Consider the following 18,006-nt stretch of genomic DNA (forward strand, 5'->3'; position numbering starts at 1 on the left):
CCACAGCCATCTATACACAGCCACAGCCACCTATACACAGCCACAGCCACCTATACACTGCCACAGCCAAGTATACACAGCCACAGCCACCTATACACAGCCACAGCCACCTATACACAGCCACAGCCAACTATACACAGCCACCTATACACTGCCACAGCCAACTATACACAGCCACAGCCAACTATACACAGCCACAGCCAACTATACACTGCCACAGCCAACTATACACTGCCACAGCCAACTATACACAGCCACAGCCAACTATACACCGACACAGCCATCTATACACTGCCACAGCCAACTATACACTGCCACAGCCAACTATACACTGCCACAGCCAACTATACACTGCCACAGCCAACTATACACTGCCACAGCCAACTATACACAGCCACAGCCAACTATACACCGCCACAGCCATCTATACACTGCCACAGCCAACTATACACTGCCACAGCCAACTATACACAGCCACAGCCAACTATACACCGCCACAGCCAACTATACACAGCCACAGCCAACTATACACCGCCACAGCCATCTATACACTGCCACAGCCAACTATACACTGCCACAGCCAACTATACACAGCCACAGCCAACTATACACCGCCACAGCCATCTATACACTGCCACAGCCAACTATACACTGCCACATCCAACTATACACAGCCACAGCCAACTATACACCGCCACAGCCATCTATACACAGCCACAGCCAACTATACACAGCCACAGCCAACTATACACCGCCACAGCCATCTATACACAGCCACAGCCAACTATACACAGCCACAGCCAACTATACACAGCCACAGCCAACTATACACAGCCACAGCCAACTATACACAGCCACAGCCATCTATACACTGCCACAGCCAACTATACACAGCCACAGCCAACTATACACCGCCACAGCCATCTATACACAGCCACAGCCAACTATACACAGCCACAGCCAACTATACACCGCCACAGCCATCTATACACAGCCACAGCCAACTATACGCAGCCACAGCCAACTATACACAGCCACAGCCAACTATACACAGCCACAGCCAACTATACACAGCCACAGCCAACTATACACAGCCACAGCCATCTATACACTGCCACAGCCAACTATACACAGCCACAGCCAACTATACACTGCCACAGCCAACTATACACAGCCACAGCCAACTATACACAGCCACAGCCAACTATACACAGCCACAGCCATCTATACACTGCCACAGCCAACTATACACTGCCACAGCCAACTATACACGGCCACAGCCAACTATACACGGCCACAGCCACCTATACACAGCCACAGCCACCTATACACAGCCACAGCCAACTATACACTGCCACAGCCAACTATACACTGCCACAGCCAACTATACACTGCCACAGCCAACTATACACAGCCACAGCCAACTATACACTGCCACAGCCAACTATACACAGCCACAGCCAACTATACACTGCCACAGCCAACTATACACTGCCACAGCCACCTATACACAGCCACAGCCACCTATACACAGCCACAGCCAACTATACACAGCCACAGCCAACTATACACTGCCACAGCCAACTATACACAGCCACAGCCAACTATACACTGCCACAGCCAACTATACACAGCCACAGCCAACTATACACTGCCACAGCCAACTATACACTGCCACAGCCACCTATACACAGCCACAGCCAACTATACACAGCCACAGCCAACTATACACTGCCACAGCCAACTATACACAGCCACAGCCAACTATACACTGCCACAGCCAACTATACACAGCCACAGCCAACTATACACAGCCACAGCCAACTATACACTGCCACAGCCAACTATACACAGCCACAGCCAACTATACACTGCCACAGCCAACTATACACTGCCACAGCCACCTATACACAGCCACAGCCAACTATACACAGCCACAGCCATCTATACACTGCCACAGCCAACTATACACAGCCACAGCCAACTATACACTGCCACAGCCAACTATACACTGCCACAGCCAACTATACACAGCCACAGCCAACTATACACTGCCACAGCCAACTATACACAGCCACAGCCAACTATACACTGCCACAGCCAACTATACACTGCCACAGCCACCTATACACAGCCACAGCCAACTATACACAGCCACAGCCAACTATACACTGCCACAGCCAACTATACACAGCCACAGCCAACTATACACTGCCACAGCCAACTATACACAGCCACAGCCAACTATACACTGCCACAGCCAACTATACACTGCCACAGCCACCTATACACAGCCACAGCCAACTATACACAGCCACAGCCAACTATACACTGCCACAGCCAACTATACACAGCCACAGCCAACTATACACTGCCACAGCCAACTATACACAGCCACAGCCAACTATACACTGCCACAGCCAACTATACACTGCCACAGCCACCTATACACAGCCACAGCCAACTATACACAGCCACAGCCAACTATACACTGCCACAGCCACCTATACACAGCCACAGCCAACTATACACTGCCACAGCCAACTATACACTGCCACAGCCAACTATACACAGCCACAGCCAACTATACACTGCCACAGCCAACTATACACAGCCACAGCCCGCTAAACACACCACTGCCCACTTTTATAGGACTTTTACTGCGCCATAATTAGTCGGCGCCGCTAAAGGCCACAGCTGCGATTATGAGCTATGAAAACTGTCATCGTTAAACTCGTTAGCCACTCGTGGGAGATTTAGGACTTGCAAGTCCTGCTAACAAACTTTATTTTGTACTCTCAGCTCTTACACTGGAGGATAAGGTGAATATTTCCTTGCATTTCACTGCTGTCAAAATATTCCACTTGCCTCGGTTGACTTTATTTAAGTTTCTGAAGAATAGTTCAGTGAAGGTTTCGTTAAACAATTAACGAGATCTTAGTTAAGTCTCACAGAATGTTGTCCAGCATGAGTGTGTATATCTTCCCTCAGCTGTGAATAGTAATTAGTTCTTTAACATGTATACCTGGCCCAAACCAGTCTCTTGACCCTACCCCCCTCAGCCCACCTCTCCCAGCCCACCTCTCCCACACACACACAGACACACACACACACCCAGCCCACCTCTCCCAGCCAACCTCTCCCACACACTCCCAGCCCACCTCTCCCACACAGACACACACACACACCCAGCCCACCTCTCCCATACACTCCCAGCCCACCTCTCCCACACACACACACACACACACACACACACACACACACACACACACACACCCAGCCCACCTTTCCCACACACTCCCAGCCCACCTCTCTCCCACACACACACAGAGACGTTAGAAAGAATTTTTTCAGTGTCAGAGTAGTTAACAAATGGAATGCACTAGGAAGTGATGTGGTGGAGGCTGACTCCATACACAGTTTCAAATGTAGATATGATAGAGCCCAGTAGGCTCAGGAATCTGTACACCAGTTGATTGACAGTTGAGAGGCGGGACCAAAGAGCCAAAGCTCAACCCCCGCAAGCACAATTAGGTGAGTACAATTAGGCGAGTACACACACACCCAGCCCACCTCTCCCACACACACACACCCAGCCCACCTCTCCCACACACACACCCAGCCCTCCTCTCCCACACACACCCAGCCCACCTCTCCCACACACCATTCAAAACTTAATAAAATACTGAACTTGGAGGATAGAAAACAGGAAATCTTTTTCACCCACTGGGTTATGAACCTGTGGAACCGCCTACCCGCTGAAGTCGTAAATGCAAAATCCCTGCTACAATTTAAGATCCAAATAGATAAAATCCTCAGCACAAATAGAGTAACCCCTTGACAAGCCGCCAGCTTCCTGTCCTCGTCGAGGCCACTAAAGAGATAGTAGCCTGCATGTAAACTAATGTAAATTCAGGTAAATTACTGTACAGGTAGGTAGTTGCTGTGTAGCTAGTGTTGCTTGTGCAGAGCTCAGCCAGTTGTTTAACCCGACTCTGAGAGTATTGTGCAGGTCTTGTCTGAGCCCTACATGCTGCTCCAGTCCCTCCTCTGCTCACTTGAGCATACTGTGTTTAACACATTTAAGTACATACACAATTGTGCAGCTACGCTAGACTGTATGGAGGGCAGTATTGATACACAGCTACACTAGACTGTATGGAGGGGAGTATTGATACACAGCTACGCTAGACTGTATGGAGGGCAGTATTGATACACAGCTACACTAGACTGTATGGAGGGGAGTATTGATACACAGCTACACTAGACTGTATGAAGGGGAGTATTGATACACAGCTACACTAGACTGTATGAAGGGGAGTATTGATACACAGCTACACTAGACTGTATGAAGGGGACGTATTGATACACAGCTACACTAGACTGTATGAAGGGGAGTATTGATACACAGCTACACTAGACTGTATGAAGGGGGAGTATTGATACACAGCTACACTAGACTGTATGACGGGGGAGTATTGATACACAGCTACACTAGACTGTATGAAGGGGGAGTATTGATACACAGCTACACTAGACTGTATGAAGGGAGTATTGATACACAGCTACGCTAGACTGTATGAAGGGGAGTATTGATACACAGCTACACTAGACTGTATGAAGGGAGTATTGATACACAGCTACGCTAGACTGTATGAAGGGGACGTATTGATACACAGCTACGCTAGACTGTATGACGGGGGAGTATTGATACACAGCTACACTAGACTGTATGGAGGGGAGTATTGATACACAGCTACGCTAGACTGTATGGAGGGGGAGTATTGATACACAGCTACACTAGACTGTATGAAGGGGAGTATTGATACACAGCTACACTAGACTGTATGGAGTATTGATACACAGCTACACTAGACTGTATGAAGGGAGTATTGATACACAGCTACACTAGACTGTATGAAGAGGCAGTATTGATACACAGCTACACTAGACTGTATGAAGGGAGTATTGATACACAGCTACACTAGACTGTATGAAGAGGCAGTATTGATACACAGCTACACTAGACTGTATGAAAAGGCAGTATTGATACACAGCTACACTAGACTGTATGAAGGGAGTATTGATACACAGCTACACTAGACTGTATGAAGGGAGTATTGATACACAGCTACACTAGACTGTATGAAGGGAGTATTGATACACAGCTATGCTAGACTGTATGAAGGGAGTATTGATACACAGCTACACTAGACTGTATGACGGGGGAGTATTGATACACAGCTACACTAGACTGTATGAAGGGGACATTGATACACAGCTACGCTAGACTGTATGAAGGGGAGTATTGATACACAGCTACGCTAGACTGTATGAAGGGGAGTATTGATACACAGCTACGCTAGACTGTATGAAGGGGAGTATTGATACACAGCTACGCTAGACTGTATGAAGGGGAGTATTGATACACAGCTACGCTAGACTGTATGAAGGGGGAGTATTGATACACAGCTACGCTAGACTGTATGAAGGGGAGTATTGATACACAGCTACGCTAGACTGTATGAAGGGGAGTATTGATACACAGCTACGCTAGACTGTATGAAGGGGAGTATTGATACACAGCTACGCTAGACTGTATGAAGGGGGAGTATTGATACACAGCTACGCTAGACTGTATGAAGGGGAGTATTGATACACAGCTACGCTAGACTGTATGAAGGGGGAGTATTGATACACAGCTACACTAGACTGTATGAAGGGAGTATTGATACACAGCTACACTAGACTGTATGAAGGGAGTATTGATACACAGCTACACTAGACTGTAGGAAGGGAGTATTGATACACAGCTACGCTAGACTGTATGAAGGGGAGTATTGATACACAGCTACACTAGACTGTATGAAGGGAGTATTGATACACAGCTACACTAGACTGTATGAAGGGAGTATTGATACACAGCTACACTAGACTGTATGAAGGGAGTATTGATACACAGCTACGCTAGACTGTATGAAGGGGAGTATTGATACACAGCTACGCTAGACTGTATGAAGGGGGAGTATTGATACACAGCTACGCTAGACTGTATGAAGGGGAGTATTGATACACAGCTACGCTAGACTGTATGAAGGGGAGTATTGATACACAGCTACGCTAGACTGTATGAAGGGGGAGTATTGATACACAGCTACGCTAGACTGTATGAAGGGGAGTATTGTTGTTGTTGTTGTTTTAGATTTTAGCTACTCAGAACGAAGTGTCCATGTAGCACGGGCTATGGTGAGCCCGTAAGAGGGAGTATTGAGACTCCCCTTCACCTATACACTGCTGCACCTCTCCTCTCTACGCGGTGCTGAAAAACCTCATCACAGCTGATGGTTCGTCTCACACACGCACGTGACCAGTAGTCTCAACTGGCCAACTCTGGCTGGATTACGAGGAGCCGTGAGTGTACTGAACACAAGTCTACGGAAGGTGCACCCATCAGTCTATATTGCTCTACCAATGTCTATCAATCGTCACTATAATAGATAATGATCTCGAGCTAGATTTACGAAGCAGTTACGCAAGCACTTACGAACATGTACATCTTTCCTCAATTATTGACGGCTTTGGTTACATTTATTAAACAGTTTACAAATGTAAAAACTTGCCAATCAACTGTTGTTATTGTTATAAACAGCCTCCTGGTGCTTCGGAGCTCATTAACTGTTTAATAATTGTAAACAAGGCCGCCAAAGATTGAGAAAAGATGTACAGATTCGTAAGTGCTTGCGTAACTGCTTCGTGAATCTGGCCGCTAGTCTACAAAATATTTACAGTATTTTACGCCCTCGAATCGTCGGACTCAATCACTTACAAAATATAGGAACAACTGCTGGGAATTATAGCCAGGAGACTGACCAGGTTGGTTAGAGGTTATAATAGTTACAACACGTTAAATAACGGAACTTAGGGGAAGCGCGCGTTTTCTTTAACCTTTATTCATGAATGAAAACGTGAGCGAGGCGCCTGATGAGGAGCGCTGTTACTACAGTAACCGCCCACGTGCCCGGGGCACTACACGCTGGTAACACCTCTACACTGTGAGGAGCGCTGTTACTACAGTAGCCGCCCACCTGCCCGGGGCACTACACGCTGGTAACACCTCTACACTGTGAGGGGCGCTGTTACTACAGTAGCCGCCCACGTGCCCGGGGCACTACACGCTGGTAACACCTCTACACTGTGAGGGGCGCTGTTACTACAGTAACCGCCCACGTGCCCGGGGCACTACACGCAGGTAACACCTCTACACTGTGAGGAGCGCTGTTACTACAGTAGCCGCCCACCTGCCCGGGGCACTACACGCTGGTAACACCTCTACACTGTGAGGGGCGCTGTTACTACAGTAGCCGCCCACGTGCCCGGGGCACTACACGCTGGTAACACCTCTACACTGTGAGGGGCGCTGTTACTACAGTAACCGCCCACGTGCCCGGGGCACTACACGCTGGTAACACCTCTACACTGTGAGGAGCGCTGTTACTACAGTAGCCGCCCACCTGCCCGGGGCACTACACGCTGGTAACACCTCTACACTGTGAGGGGCGCTGTTACTACAGTAGCCGCCCACCTGCCCGGGGCACTACACGCTGGTAACACCTCTACACTGTGAGGGGCGCTGTTACTACAGTAGCCGCCCACGTGCCCGGGGCACTACACGCTGGTAACACCTCTACACTGTGAGGGGCGCTGTTACTACAGTAGCCGCCCACGTGCCCGGGGCACTACACGCTGGTAACACCTCTACACTGTGAGGGGCGCTGTTACTACAGTAACCGCCCACGTGCCCGGGGCACTACACGCTGGTAACACCTCTACACTGTGAGGAGCGCTGTTACTACAGTAGCCGCCCACCTGCCCGGGGCACTACACGCTGGTAACACCTCTACACTGTGAGGGGCGCTGTTACTACAGTAACCGCCCACGTGCCCGGGGCACTACACGCTGGTAACACCTCTACACTGTGGCCGCCGTCGTCCACTATACTGTAGAACCGATTTCACGAAAGCTTCGTTTCTCTTTGTTTACGTCACAACAATTATGAAGTGTTGAAGAAGAGATTTATTGTGTGCTCGATGGCTACGATATACCCGGAAGTGAAATAAATAATTATATTTATATTATAATTCTCCAGCGGAAGTGAGAGTTGCCCGAAGCGGAGTGGAGAGATCAGGTGGCCAGAGACGGTCGCCGGCAGGTAAAGTCTTATTTCATTTACATAACATTGAAGGGTAAGGGGCGGGGGCTTTATATTATTTTTCTACTTGCCAGAGACGTGGGACGTATACACAATACCTGGCGGAGTGTGACAGTAGCCCGGGGCGACGGCTCGGTACTCCGGGGTACAACCCGGCGTAAGTCTTACTCTCATTAACTATATTCGGAAACTATCATATACTCGGAATTAAAACAAAAACCATACAGCCTCCTACTTCAAAAAAAATGAAAATTGACCGAGGTGGAGTCCAGTGTTACCTCCACCTGTACCTGTACTCGAGCCTTAGGGTTCACTCCACCTACTGGTGGAGTGAACTCCACTCCACTCCACCTTAAGGTTACTCCACCTAGGCACCGTTGAGGACATAGGTATGAAAACACTATTAAAACTTTGGACTATTCCCAGAAAACGGGAACAAAAAATAACTAAAGTACACAATAAAAATAACACAGATTCTTACAGTAGAGTGAGTGGACTTGAGGAAATTGAAAGTTATGTTTGGGCAGTAACAAGCAATTACAATAGTTAGCCCCCAAACCATAACCGCCAGCTCTACTGCCTTAACAAAGCCTAACTGAAAGACACTCAAGAGTAATTACAATACATATATCTTTAATAGTAGACTACATGAAAAGCTGTAAGGTAATGAATACGTGTTGACTGCAGCAAGTAAACACCCTGGTAGCCCCTAACCTTACAAGTGAGAAGCCACACCTGAAGTACCGTGAGACACCGCCTCTCTTTAACAATAAACTGGACATTACAAAACTGCACAGTAACAAAAACATGTTAGGATTACTACAGGCAAATACACGAGATAACGCAAGCCTTAACCTGCAACGCTAATCCTAGCAACTACGGGCTCACCATAGCCCGTGCTACCTGCAACTTTTTTGTTCCCAGTAGCTGAAGCTAAAACAAGAACAAGTAGCAACTTTACAGTGGCCAGCTGTAGCTAGCCTGCACCTGGGTCAGGCCACGACCCGACTGCTGCCCCAGCCTGCACCTGGGTCAGGCCACGACCCGACTGCTGCCCCAGCCTGCACCTGGGTCAGGCCACGACCCGACTGCTGCCCCAGCCTGCACCTGGGTCAGGCCACGACCCGACTGCTGCCCCAGCCTGCACCTGGGTCAGGCCACGACCCGACTGCTGCCCCAGCCTGCACCTGGGTCAGGCCACGACCCGACTGCTGCCCCAGCCTGCACCTGGGTCAGGCCACGACCCGACTGCTGCCCCAGCCTGCACCTGGGTCAGGCCACGACCCGACTGCTGCCCCAGCCTGCACCTCCCGGCCCACGTGACGTCACCCTCGTTCAGCCCTGCCATTGGCCGGCCACGGCGTTGGTCGTGGCGCCACTGGGCACACGAGCCACGATGTTGTTGTTTAAGATTCAGTTACTGGGAACAAAAATGTTCCAAGTAGCACGGGCTATGGTGAGCCCGTAGTGGACTTACCTGGCACAGGAGCGGGGCTGTAACGAGCCACGTGACGGTCCAGGACGTTTAGAGCGCTCTCTGGTGACGGGTAACACTACCTCACCCCCCCCTACCCCCCCTTCAAGTCTAGCCCCAAGCTGTAAGCTCCCGCGGACATACAATATTTTCGGCTGGTTGTCACATCCCTACAACTCATTACTTGTACAAAATAAATAGTACTTGTACATATCTTGTAGTGGATTGTGATACAATCACATGTTAATGAAAAGAAAGATCTATGATAAATTGATTCACGTCGACGCGAAGTTAGAAGTTTTACTTCATGAATGCATAGCATTTGCACCGTTGCAGCGTTATACAAGCCCTGGTTGGTGACTCCTGGTAGAGACACTGAAGCAGATACAAGTGAATGTATCTTTATAATACACTACAATGTATCTTTATAATACACTACAATGTATCTTTATAATACACTACAATGTATCTTTATAATGCACTACAATGTATCTTTATAATACACTACAATGTATCTTTATAATACACTACAATGTATCTTTATAATACACTACAATGTATCTTTATAATACACTACAATGTATCTTTATAATACACTACAATGTATCTTTATAATACACTACAATGTATCTTTATAATGCACTACAATGTATCTTTATAATACACTACAATGTACACAGACATACACCCCGGGGCCTGACTATCCTCAGTCAGACGGCGGCTCAGCTTCTTACGATATGGTCTTGTTCCGTATCGCTGTCATCGTTGTTCACGTCAATTTAGCGGATTGGTTCAAGTTGGTGGTACAAGTCCAAGGGAAGACATTATAGTGTATTATAAAAATACATTTACTGAGGCATACCATTTGGGCTGGACGGTAGAGCGACGGTCTCGCTTCATGCAGGTCGGCGTTCAATCCCTGACCGTTCAAGTGACTGGGCACCATTCCTTTCCCCCCGTCCCATCCCAAATCTTTATCCTGGTCCCTTCCAAGTGCTATATAGTCGTAATGGCTTGGCGCTTTCCCCTAATAATCCATCCATCATGCATACAAGAAAGATGAGAAGGTGATACGAGATATAATTGACAGGAATTGTGAACCTTGCCGTGAGAACGCCAGGATGCGTCCTGTCATGTATTATAACAATACATCTTCCTCAAACCTTCCTTTTTGAGGAGCTGTTCACTTGAGACAGTTAAGCAAGTCCCAGCTGTGTCTGGGTACAAGTGACAGGATGAACAACCCAGCGGGTTTTCTTCCTATTGGGGAGTGTTGTACATTCTGCTATGGCGGTGTGTCCACTCACAAGATGAGTGACGCTGCCCAATACTGTCACTATGGCGGTGTGTCCACTCACAGGATGAGTGGCGCTGCCCAATACTGTCACTATGGCGGTGTGTCCACTCACAGGATGAGTGGCGCTGCCCAATAAACTCGCCCCTCGGGGCAAAATTTAAAAAAAATTAAATACATCTTCCCTCATTATGAGACATAACATCTCTGCCTCCTCAGACAAACTGAGGTGTACTGATGTAATACACCTGAAACTCTGGAGACTGTGCGCTCGGAAATATATGCTACACTGGACACACCAAGAATACACTGAGTACACGTCTTACACTTCATTTGCAGGAGGGGAGTATTAAGCAACATCATTCTTAACACCACAACACCATCCTGAAGCACCAAGACATAGTGAAAGACACGACAATAATCACACGCAAAGTCGATGAGGCTTCGTACGCTTGAGGCTGTGTTCACTCGGGAGCTGACACCAGTGATCACTCTATTGAATTCGACTTGGAGCATACAGCTGCTCGATGATCCTCCATTGATCCAGAGAGAAGATGGAAGACCTGGCGGACAACTAAAATCCGGAGTCAGGCAACAGTCACCTCACCCTATCCTTCAGCACTCCTTATGATTAAGGGCGTTAAGTGAAGCGTAGAGTGAGGGGTACCCACACTTATAAATGTCTAGATTTCTCTTTGTAAGCTAGTAAAAAACATAGCAAGTTACATCCCCGCTCCTGTGCCAGGCAAGTCCACTACGGGCTCACCATAGACCGTGCTACTTGGAACGTTTTGTTCCCAGTAGCTGAATCTTAAACAACAACAACTTTGTTAGCTTGTAGAAGCTTTCTCCTTGTAAGTTGTAGAATAGTGTCAGTGAAATGTATGTTATGTACTAACAACGTAACAATCGTAGGCAAAGCAGAAATAATAATTATCAGTGGTTGAACAAGTAATAAAAGAAGCAACAGGTGAGGTGAGAAACAATGTGTTAACGATTTGAGTAAGATCATTTATACATAAAATCTTAATTTATGATTTTAACAACTCAATATCATGGATCATTTATACATATTTATCTCAATAATACCTTATTAATATCCCCTTATCTCAGTAAGACATTGTTTCTCACCTCACCTCATTCCTGCCTATATATCCACATCACTGTATTGTAAATCCATCCCTCTGAAGATGTATTATTAAATACGAAAGTACTTAAAGAAATTCTTGTCTTAATCCTTCCTTCGTGGTCTGACACTGTCACATTGTTCATCATGTGTTAATTTCTTCGTTCTGGGGTTCAGCAGATACGACACGTACCTGGCTATGGGCTCGGGGTACAGGGGCTACACGACACACGTACCTGGCTATGGGCTCGGGGTATAGGGGCTACACGACACACGTGCCTGACTATGGGCTCGGGGTACAGGGGCTACACGACACACGTGCCTGGCTATGGGCTCGGGGTATAGGGGCTACACGACACACGTACCTGACTATGGGCTCGGGGTATAGGGGCTACACGACACAGGTACCTGGCTATGGGCTCGGGGTACAGGGGCTACACCACACACGTACCTGACTATGGGCTCGGGGTACAGGGGCTACACCACACACGTACCTGGCTATGGGCTCGGGGTACAGGGGCTACACGACACACGTACCTGACTATGGGCTCGGGGTACAGGGGCTACACGACACACGTACCTGGCTATGGGCTCAGGGTATAGGGGCTACACCACACACGTACCTGGCTATGGGCTCAGGGTATAGGGGCTACACGACACACGTACCTGGCTATGGGCTCGGGGTATAGGGACTACACCACACACGTACCTGGCTATGGGCTCGGGGTACAGGGGCTACACGACACACGTACCTGGCTATGGGCTCGGGGTACAGGGGCTACACCACACACGTACCTGACTATGGGCTCGGGGTACAGGGGCTACACGACACACGTACCTGGCTATGGGCTCAGGGTATAGGGGCTACACGACACACGTACCTGGCTATGGGCTCGGGGTATAGGGGCTACACCACACACGTACCTGGCTATGGGCTCGGGGTATAGGGGCTACACCACACACGTACCTGGCTATGGGCTCGGGGTACAGGGGCTACACGACACACGTACCTGGCTATGGGCTCGGGGTACAGGGGCTACACCACACACGTACCTGACTATGGGCTCGGGGTACAGGGGCTACACGACACACGTACCTGGCTATGGGCTCAGGGTATAGGGGCTACACGACACACGTACCTGGCTATGGGCTCGGGGTATAGGGGCTACACCACACACGTACCTGGCTATGGGCTCGGGGTATAGGGGCTACACGACACACGTACCTGACTATGGGCTCGGGGTACAGGGGCTACACGACACACGTACCTGGCTATGGGCTCAGGGTATAGGGGCTACACGACACACGTACCTGGCTATGGGCTCGGGGTCCAGTTGGTACCACTTGTCGATGGGGTCGGTGTTGATAAGCCTGGCCAGGGCGGCCTCCGTCAGCTGGACTATGCCAGTGTTGGGGTCGGCGCTCCACTGCCCCGCTAGGAGGCAGCCATCGCCGCCACCGTCTCTACCTCCGTCGCCAAGTCTCATTTTGCACAGCCCTCGGGTGCTGTTTTTACTGTCTAATGAACCTCCTGCCAAAGGAAGGTTCTCTAATGCCTTCTGAACCAGTTTGACTGATTTCTGTATTGTCTTTCAGGATGAGGTTCTGCAAATTTTATTACAATATTTGATTTTGGTATATTGAGTTATTACAGTCAGTCTTTAAGAGCATTATACTTCGTGTCCACGTTGGGTAATTTTCAACAAGGTTTCACTTTATATCACAATACACATAATACATTCACTGTGTACATTCCTGGCAGGACTGTTGAGACAGCAACAATCACCCGTAACTCAGCTGACTTGAGACTTGCTGGAGGGAAGAGGACTCGTCACACTAGCACAGCTGCGACACTCGATCCGTTGAGGGACGGAGAGGGAACGTGCTGCTCCTCTCTCTTAAGACTCGCGGCCCAAACTGACTTCACTGGACGATGGTGGCGAGAGGGTGGCTGCAGCCGCCCTCCCAGTTGCCATCGATCTCTTACTCTTTGTATATCCTCGTCCAATACCAACACGATATTTATCGCCTCATTTTTTGTTTCAAGTGAAGCCTTTGGAGGAGAATATGGTGATGGTACAACGTGTAGTGGCGGCGTTGTCGCCCTGTGGAGGGGACAGGAGAGCCGGCGGCGGGTCATCTGGCCTCTCTACCGCCCATTCTTGCACTCTAGCTGCTCCATATATCTGAAGTATACAGTGGTTTAGCGGGACCCATATAGTGGAGAATGCTTAACACACTAACACGTATAATATATCATGACATCTATTTAACATTTAAATGGTCCCGGTAGTACAGTTCCCGGTTCGTTCTCGATTCACAATCGAGAATTCCTGGTTCGAATCCCGAGCGGGACAGAAATGGTTGGCCGAATTTCTTATCACCTAATGTGCTGTTCACCCAGCAGCATGAGAGTGCTCAGGAGCTAGTCAGCTGGTTGTGGGGTTGCAGCCTGGGGGGGGGGGGTGGCGTCGATATAAGCCTAAAGTGTATAAACACACTCTGGCTGCCTGTCCCCCGACACAGTGAATTATAATCAACGAACAATGTTGTTGGCCTCAGCACATGTAATAATAACGGAGAAATAAACATTACATTTTGAAAGATTAATCAACACTAATTTTGTGGGACATGAATTCGGTGAATTCTACAGTCTCTAGTTCCCCGCTGGACCTCATCTGTCCCAAGCGTGTCCCGCTGGACCTCACCTGTCCCAAGCGTGTCCCACTGGACCTCATCTGTCCCACTGGACCTCACCTGTCCCAAGCGTGTCCCACTGGACCTCATCTGTCCCAAGCGTGTCCCACTGGACCTCTACTGTCTGAAGCGTGTCCCACTGGACCTCTACTGTCTGAAGCATGTCCCACTGGACCTCTACTGTCTGAAGCGTGTCCCACTGGACCTCTACTGTCTGAAGCGTGTCCCACTGGACCTCTACTGTCTGAAGCGTGTCCCACTGGACCTCTACTGTCTGAAGCGTGTCCCACTGGACCTCTACTGTCTGAAGCGTGTCCCACTGGACCTCTACTGTCTGAAGCGTGTCCCACTAGATCTCTACTGTCTGAAGCGTGTCCCACTGGACCTTTACTGTCTGAAGCGTGTCCCACTAGACCTCTACTGTCCCAAGCGTGTCCCACTGGACCTCTACTGTCTGAAGCATGTCCCACTGGACCTCTCCTGTCTGAAGCGTGTCCCACTGGACCTCTACTGCCCCAAGCGTGTCCCACTGGACCTCTACTGTCTGAAGCGTGTCCCACTGGACCTCTACTGTTTGAAGCGTGTCCCACTGGACCTCTACTGTTTGAAGCGTGTCCCACTGGACCTCTACTGTTTGAAGCGTGTCCCACTGGACCTCTACTGTCTGAAGCGTGTCCCACTGGACCTCTACTGTCTGAAGCGTGTCCCACTGGACCTCTACTGCCCCAAGCGTGTCCCACTGGACCTCTACTGTCTGAAGCGTGTCCCACTGGACCTCTACTGTCTGAAGCGTGTCCCACTGGACCTCTACTGTTTGAAGCGTGTCCCACTGGACCTCTACTGTTTGAAGCGTGTCCCACTGGACCTCTACTGTCTGAAGCGTGTCCCACTGGACCTCTACTGTCTGAAGCGTGTCCCACTGGACCTCTACTGCCCCAAGCGTGTCCCACTGGACCTCTACTGCCCCAAGCGTGTCCCACTGGACCTCTACTGTTTGAAGCGTGTCCCACTGGACCTCTACTGTCTGAAGCGTGTCCCACTGGACCTCTCCTGTCTGAAGCGTGTCCCACTGGACCTCTACTGCCCCAAGCGTGTCCCACTGGACCTCTACTGTCTGAAGCGTGTCCCACTGGACCTCTACTGTCTGAAGCGTGTCCCACTGGACCTCTACTGTCCCAAGCGTGTCCCACTGGACCTCTACTGTCCCAAGCGTGTCCCACTGGACCTCTACTGTCTGAAGGGTAGTTAGTTGAGAGTACATATTGTGCGTATATGAAGGTGCACATGATACATTAAACACTCTAAGACAAGTATAGTGTTATTTGTCTAAACATACGTGGAATGGTGTGTAGTATTTAAACAAAATAATATATTTTCTCTTGGTTGTTGAGGCTTTAGTATCCACAGTTCTTAACAGTGTTCAGACTAATTTATGCAATACGCGGCTCCGATCTCATCTCTTAGAGTCAACAATAACTGGGACGTGTTGAGATGATAATGTTTGGTATAACAGAATTAAAATTTGTAAAAAGATACGATTAAAATTAATGTGGATCCACCGTCAATTATCAGGTAATATGGTTTCCTCTAGTATTTATTACTGATGTTTTCCTTTGTAACTTTTAAGTTTCATATCTAACCATCTTTCTTTCCGATAAACAAATTCATGACGAAATAATACAATTTGAAAATGTTACACAACAATTATTTCGTTCTTCTCGCTAGCACAAAACTTGCACAACAGCTGTTTCATTTATCTAACTAATATCAAACCTACAAAATAGCTGTTTGATTACTCATAATAATATCAAGCCTACACAACAGCTGTTTGATTACTCATAATAATATCAGACCTACACAACAGCTGTTTGATTACTCATAATAATATCAGACCTACACAACAGCTGTTTCATGCCTCTCCCTCTCACCAAACTGTATTAGAAAAGCGTCTTTATTCCTGTTTCTTTGTATTTTAATATTAAGGGCAATCAATTATTTTGGTATTGCTGTTAATTTGATTTTGATTAAACAAAAAATAAACCAAACAAAAATAAACAAACAAGCAAAACAAACCAAACAAAACCTAATATAAAATAAACCAAAACAAATGGCCGCGAACCAAACATGAACCATATAATATATCAATCAAACCTTACCTAATAAGACAGCGGTTTTCACCCTTTGTATCCGTTAAACAATTCCTGTCTTAACCCTAGTGCTTTATAGTCGTAATGGCATGGCGCTCTCTCCTCATAATTCCCTCCCTCCCTCCCTTACTTCAGATAAACTTAAGAATTTCATTGTCACTTAATGGAGAATATTTTCTGTCTTTGCTCTTGATACTGGTTAAAGGAGGAAAATTCAACACAAAAACGACTCAAGTTCAAGGATGTTTATTGAGATAACAAAGAAATACATCTCAAAGGGATAGAGTAGCTTAGGCTATTTCTATAAACGACTCAAAAGTATAGTTCATATGTTTAGAAATAGCCTATTTATGAATATCTTTTGTGGAATCCTAGTTACCTTGGTGTTCCGCGGCACAGTGGTTGAACAACTTTGTATAAGGTGTATTAGCGTACACTTAAAATTGTTAAATTTCTACTCTGTAGAGCGCAGGAGAGACACGCAATACCGCCTACCCGTAGAAGCCGTAAATGACGAACCTGTTGAATTTTAAAATTAAAATCCTGCTAGAAAAATTCATCGGGACAAATGGGTGGGGGAGGACCTTTGACAAGCTGACGGCTTCCTGTCCTCGTCGAGACCACTAGAGTGTTAGTGGACCCTCAGTTAAATAATAATTTACACTTGAAAAATATTAAGACGGAATGGATCCAAATCTATGCACGGAAATAACTCTAGGAGCGCAAAATAGTCCCGTTGAAAGGCAGAGATGGAATAGGTGCACTGAGACAAAGTCTCCCATGTTAAGGGGACAACGACTTCTCAACACTCCCTCAATACATATTGCTTTGTTTACGTTTATTAAACAGTTTACGAGCAGCGAAACTTCCCGATCCAAATTATTATTGTTATAAAGAGCCTCCTGGTGCTTTGCAGCTCATAAACTGTTTAATAAATGTAAAGCCATCAAAGACTGAGACAAAAATACTGTACAGGTACTTAGCAGATCTCATTGAAACTTTTAAAATACTAAACAAGTTAAAGGATGTTGATCCAGATGTTTTCTTCAGAAGGTCAGA

At 47.8% G+C, this 18,006-nt stretch overlaps 2 protein-coding genes across 2 annotated transcripts in view; both read right to left on the reverse strand.

The window, feature by feature from the left end:
* LOC123765539 (uncharacterized) overlaps positions 1–14,008 on the reverse strand; it is a 482,076-nt gene extending 468,068 nt beyond the window's left edge. Inside the window, exon 1 of the mRNA XM_045754192.2 lies at positions 13,415–14,008. Within this exon, the coding sequence (XP_045610148.1) occupies positions 13,415–13,590 (176 nt within the window). The 5' untranslated portion in view covers positions 13,591–14,008. The remainder of the gene's footprint in view (positions 1–13,414) is intronic.
* A 1,201-nt stretch (positions 14,009–15,209) lies between these two features.
* On the reverse strand, positions 15,210–16,061 carry LOC138369979 (uncharacterized). The gene has a single exon (XM_069333740.1). It carries the CDS (start codon positions 16,059–16,061, stop codon positions 15,210–15,212), a length of 852 nt encoding a protein of 283 aa, XP_069189841.1.
* Between the last annotated feature and the right edge of the window lie 1,945 nt (positions 16,062–18,006).

Source organism: Procambarus clarkii, chromosome 30 (genome assembly GCF_040958095.1).
Source record: "Procambarus clarkii isolate CNS0578487 chromosome 30, FALCON_Pclarkii_2.0, whole genome shotgun sequence".
NCBI classification, from domain to species: Eukaryota; Metazoa; Arthropoda; class Malacostraca; order Decapoda; family Cambaridae; genus Procambarus; species Procambarus clarkii.

What these genes read in the sequence shown, in the direction of transcription:
- LOC138369979 (XM_069333740.1), bottom strand. Translation starts at nt 16,061, where the DNA reads ATGTACTCTCAACTAACTACCCTTCAGACAGTAGAGGTCCAGTGGGAC.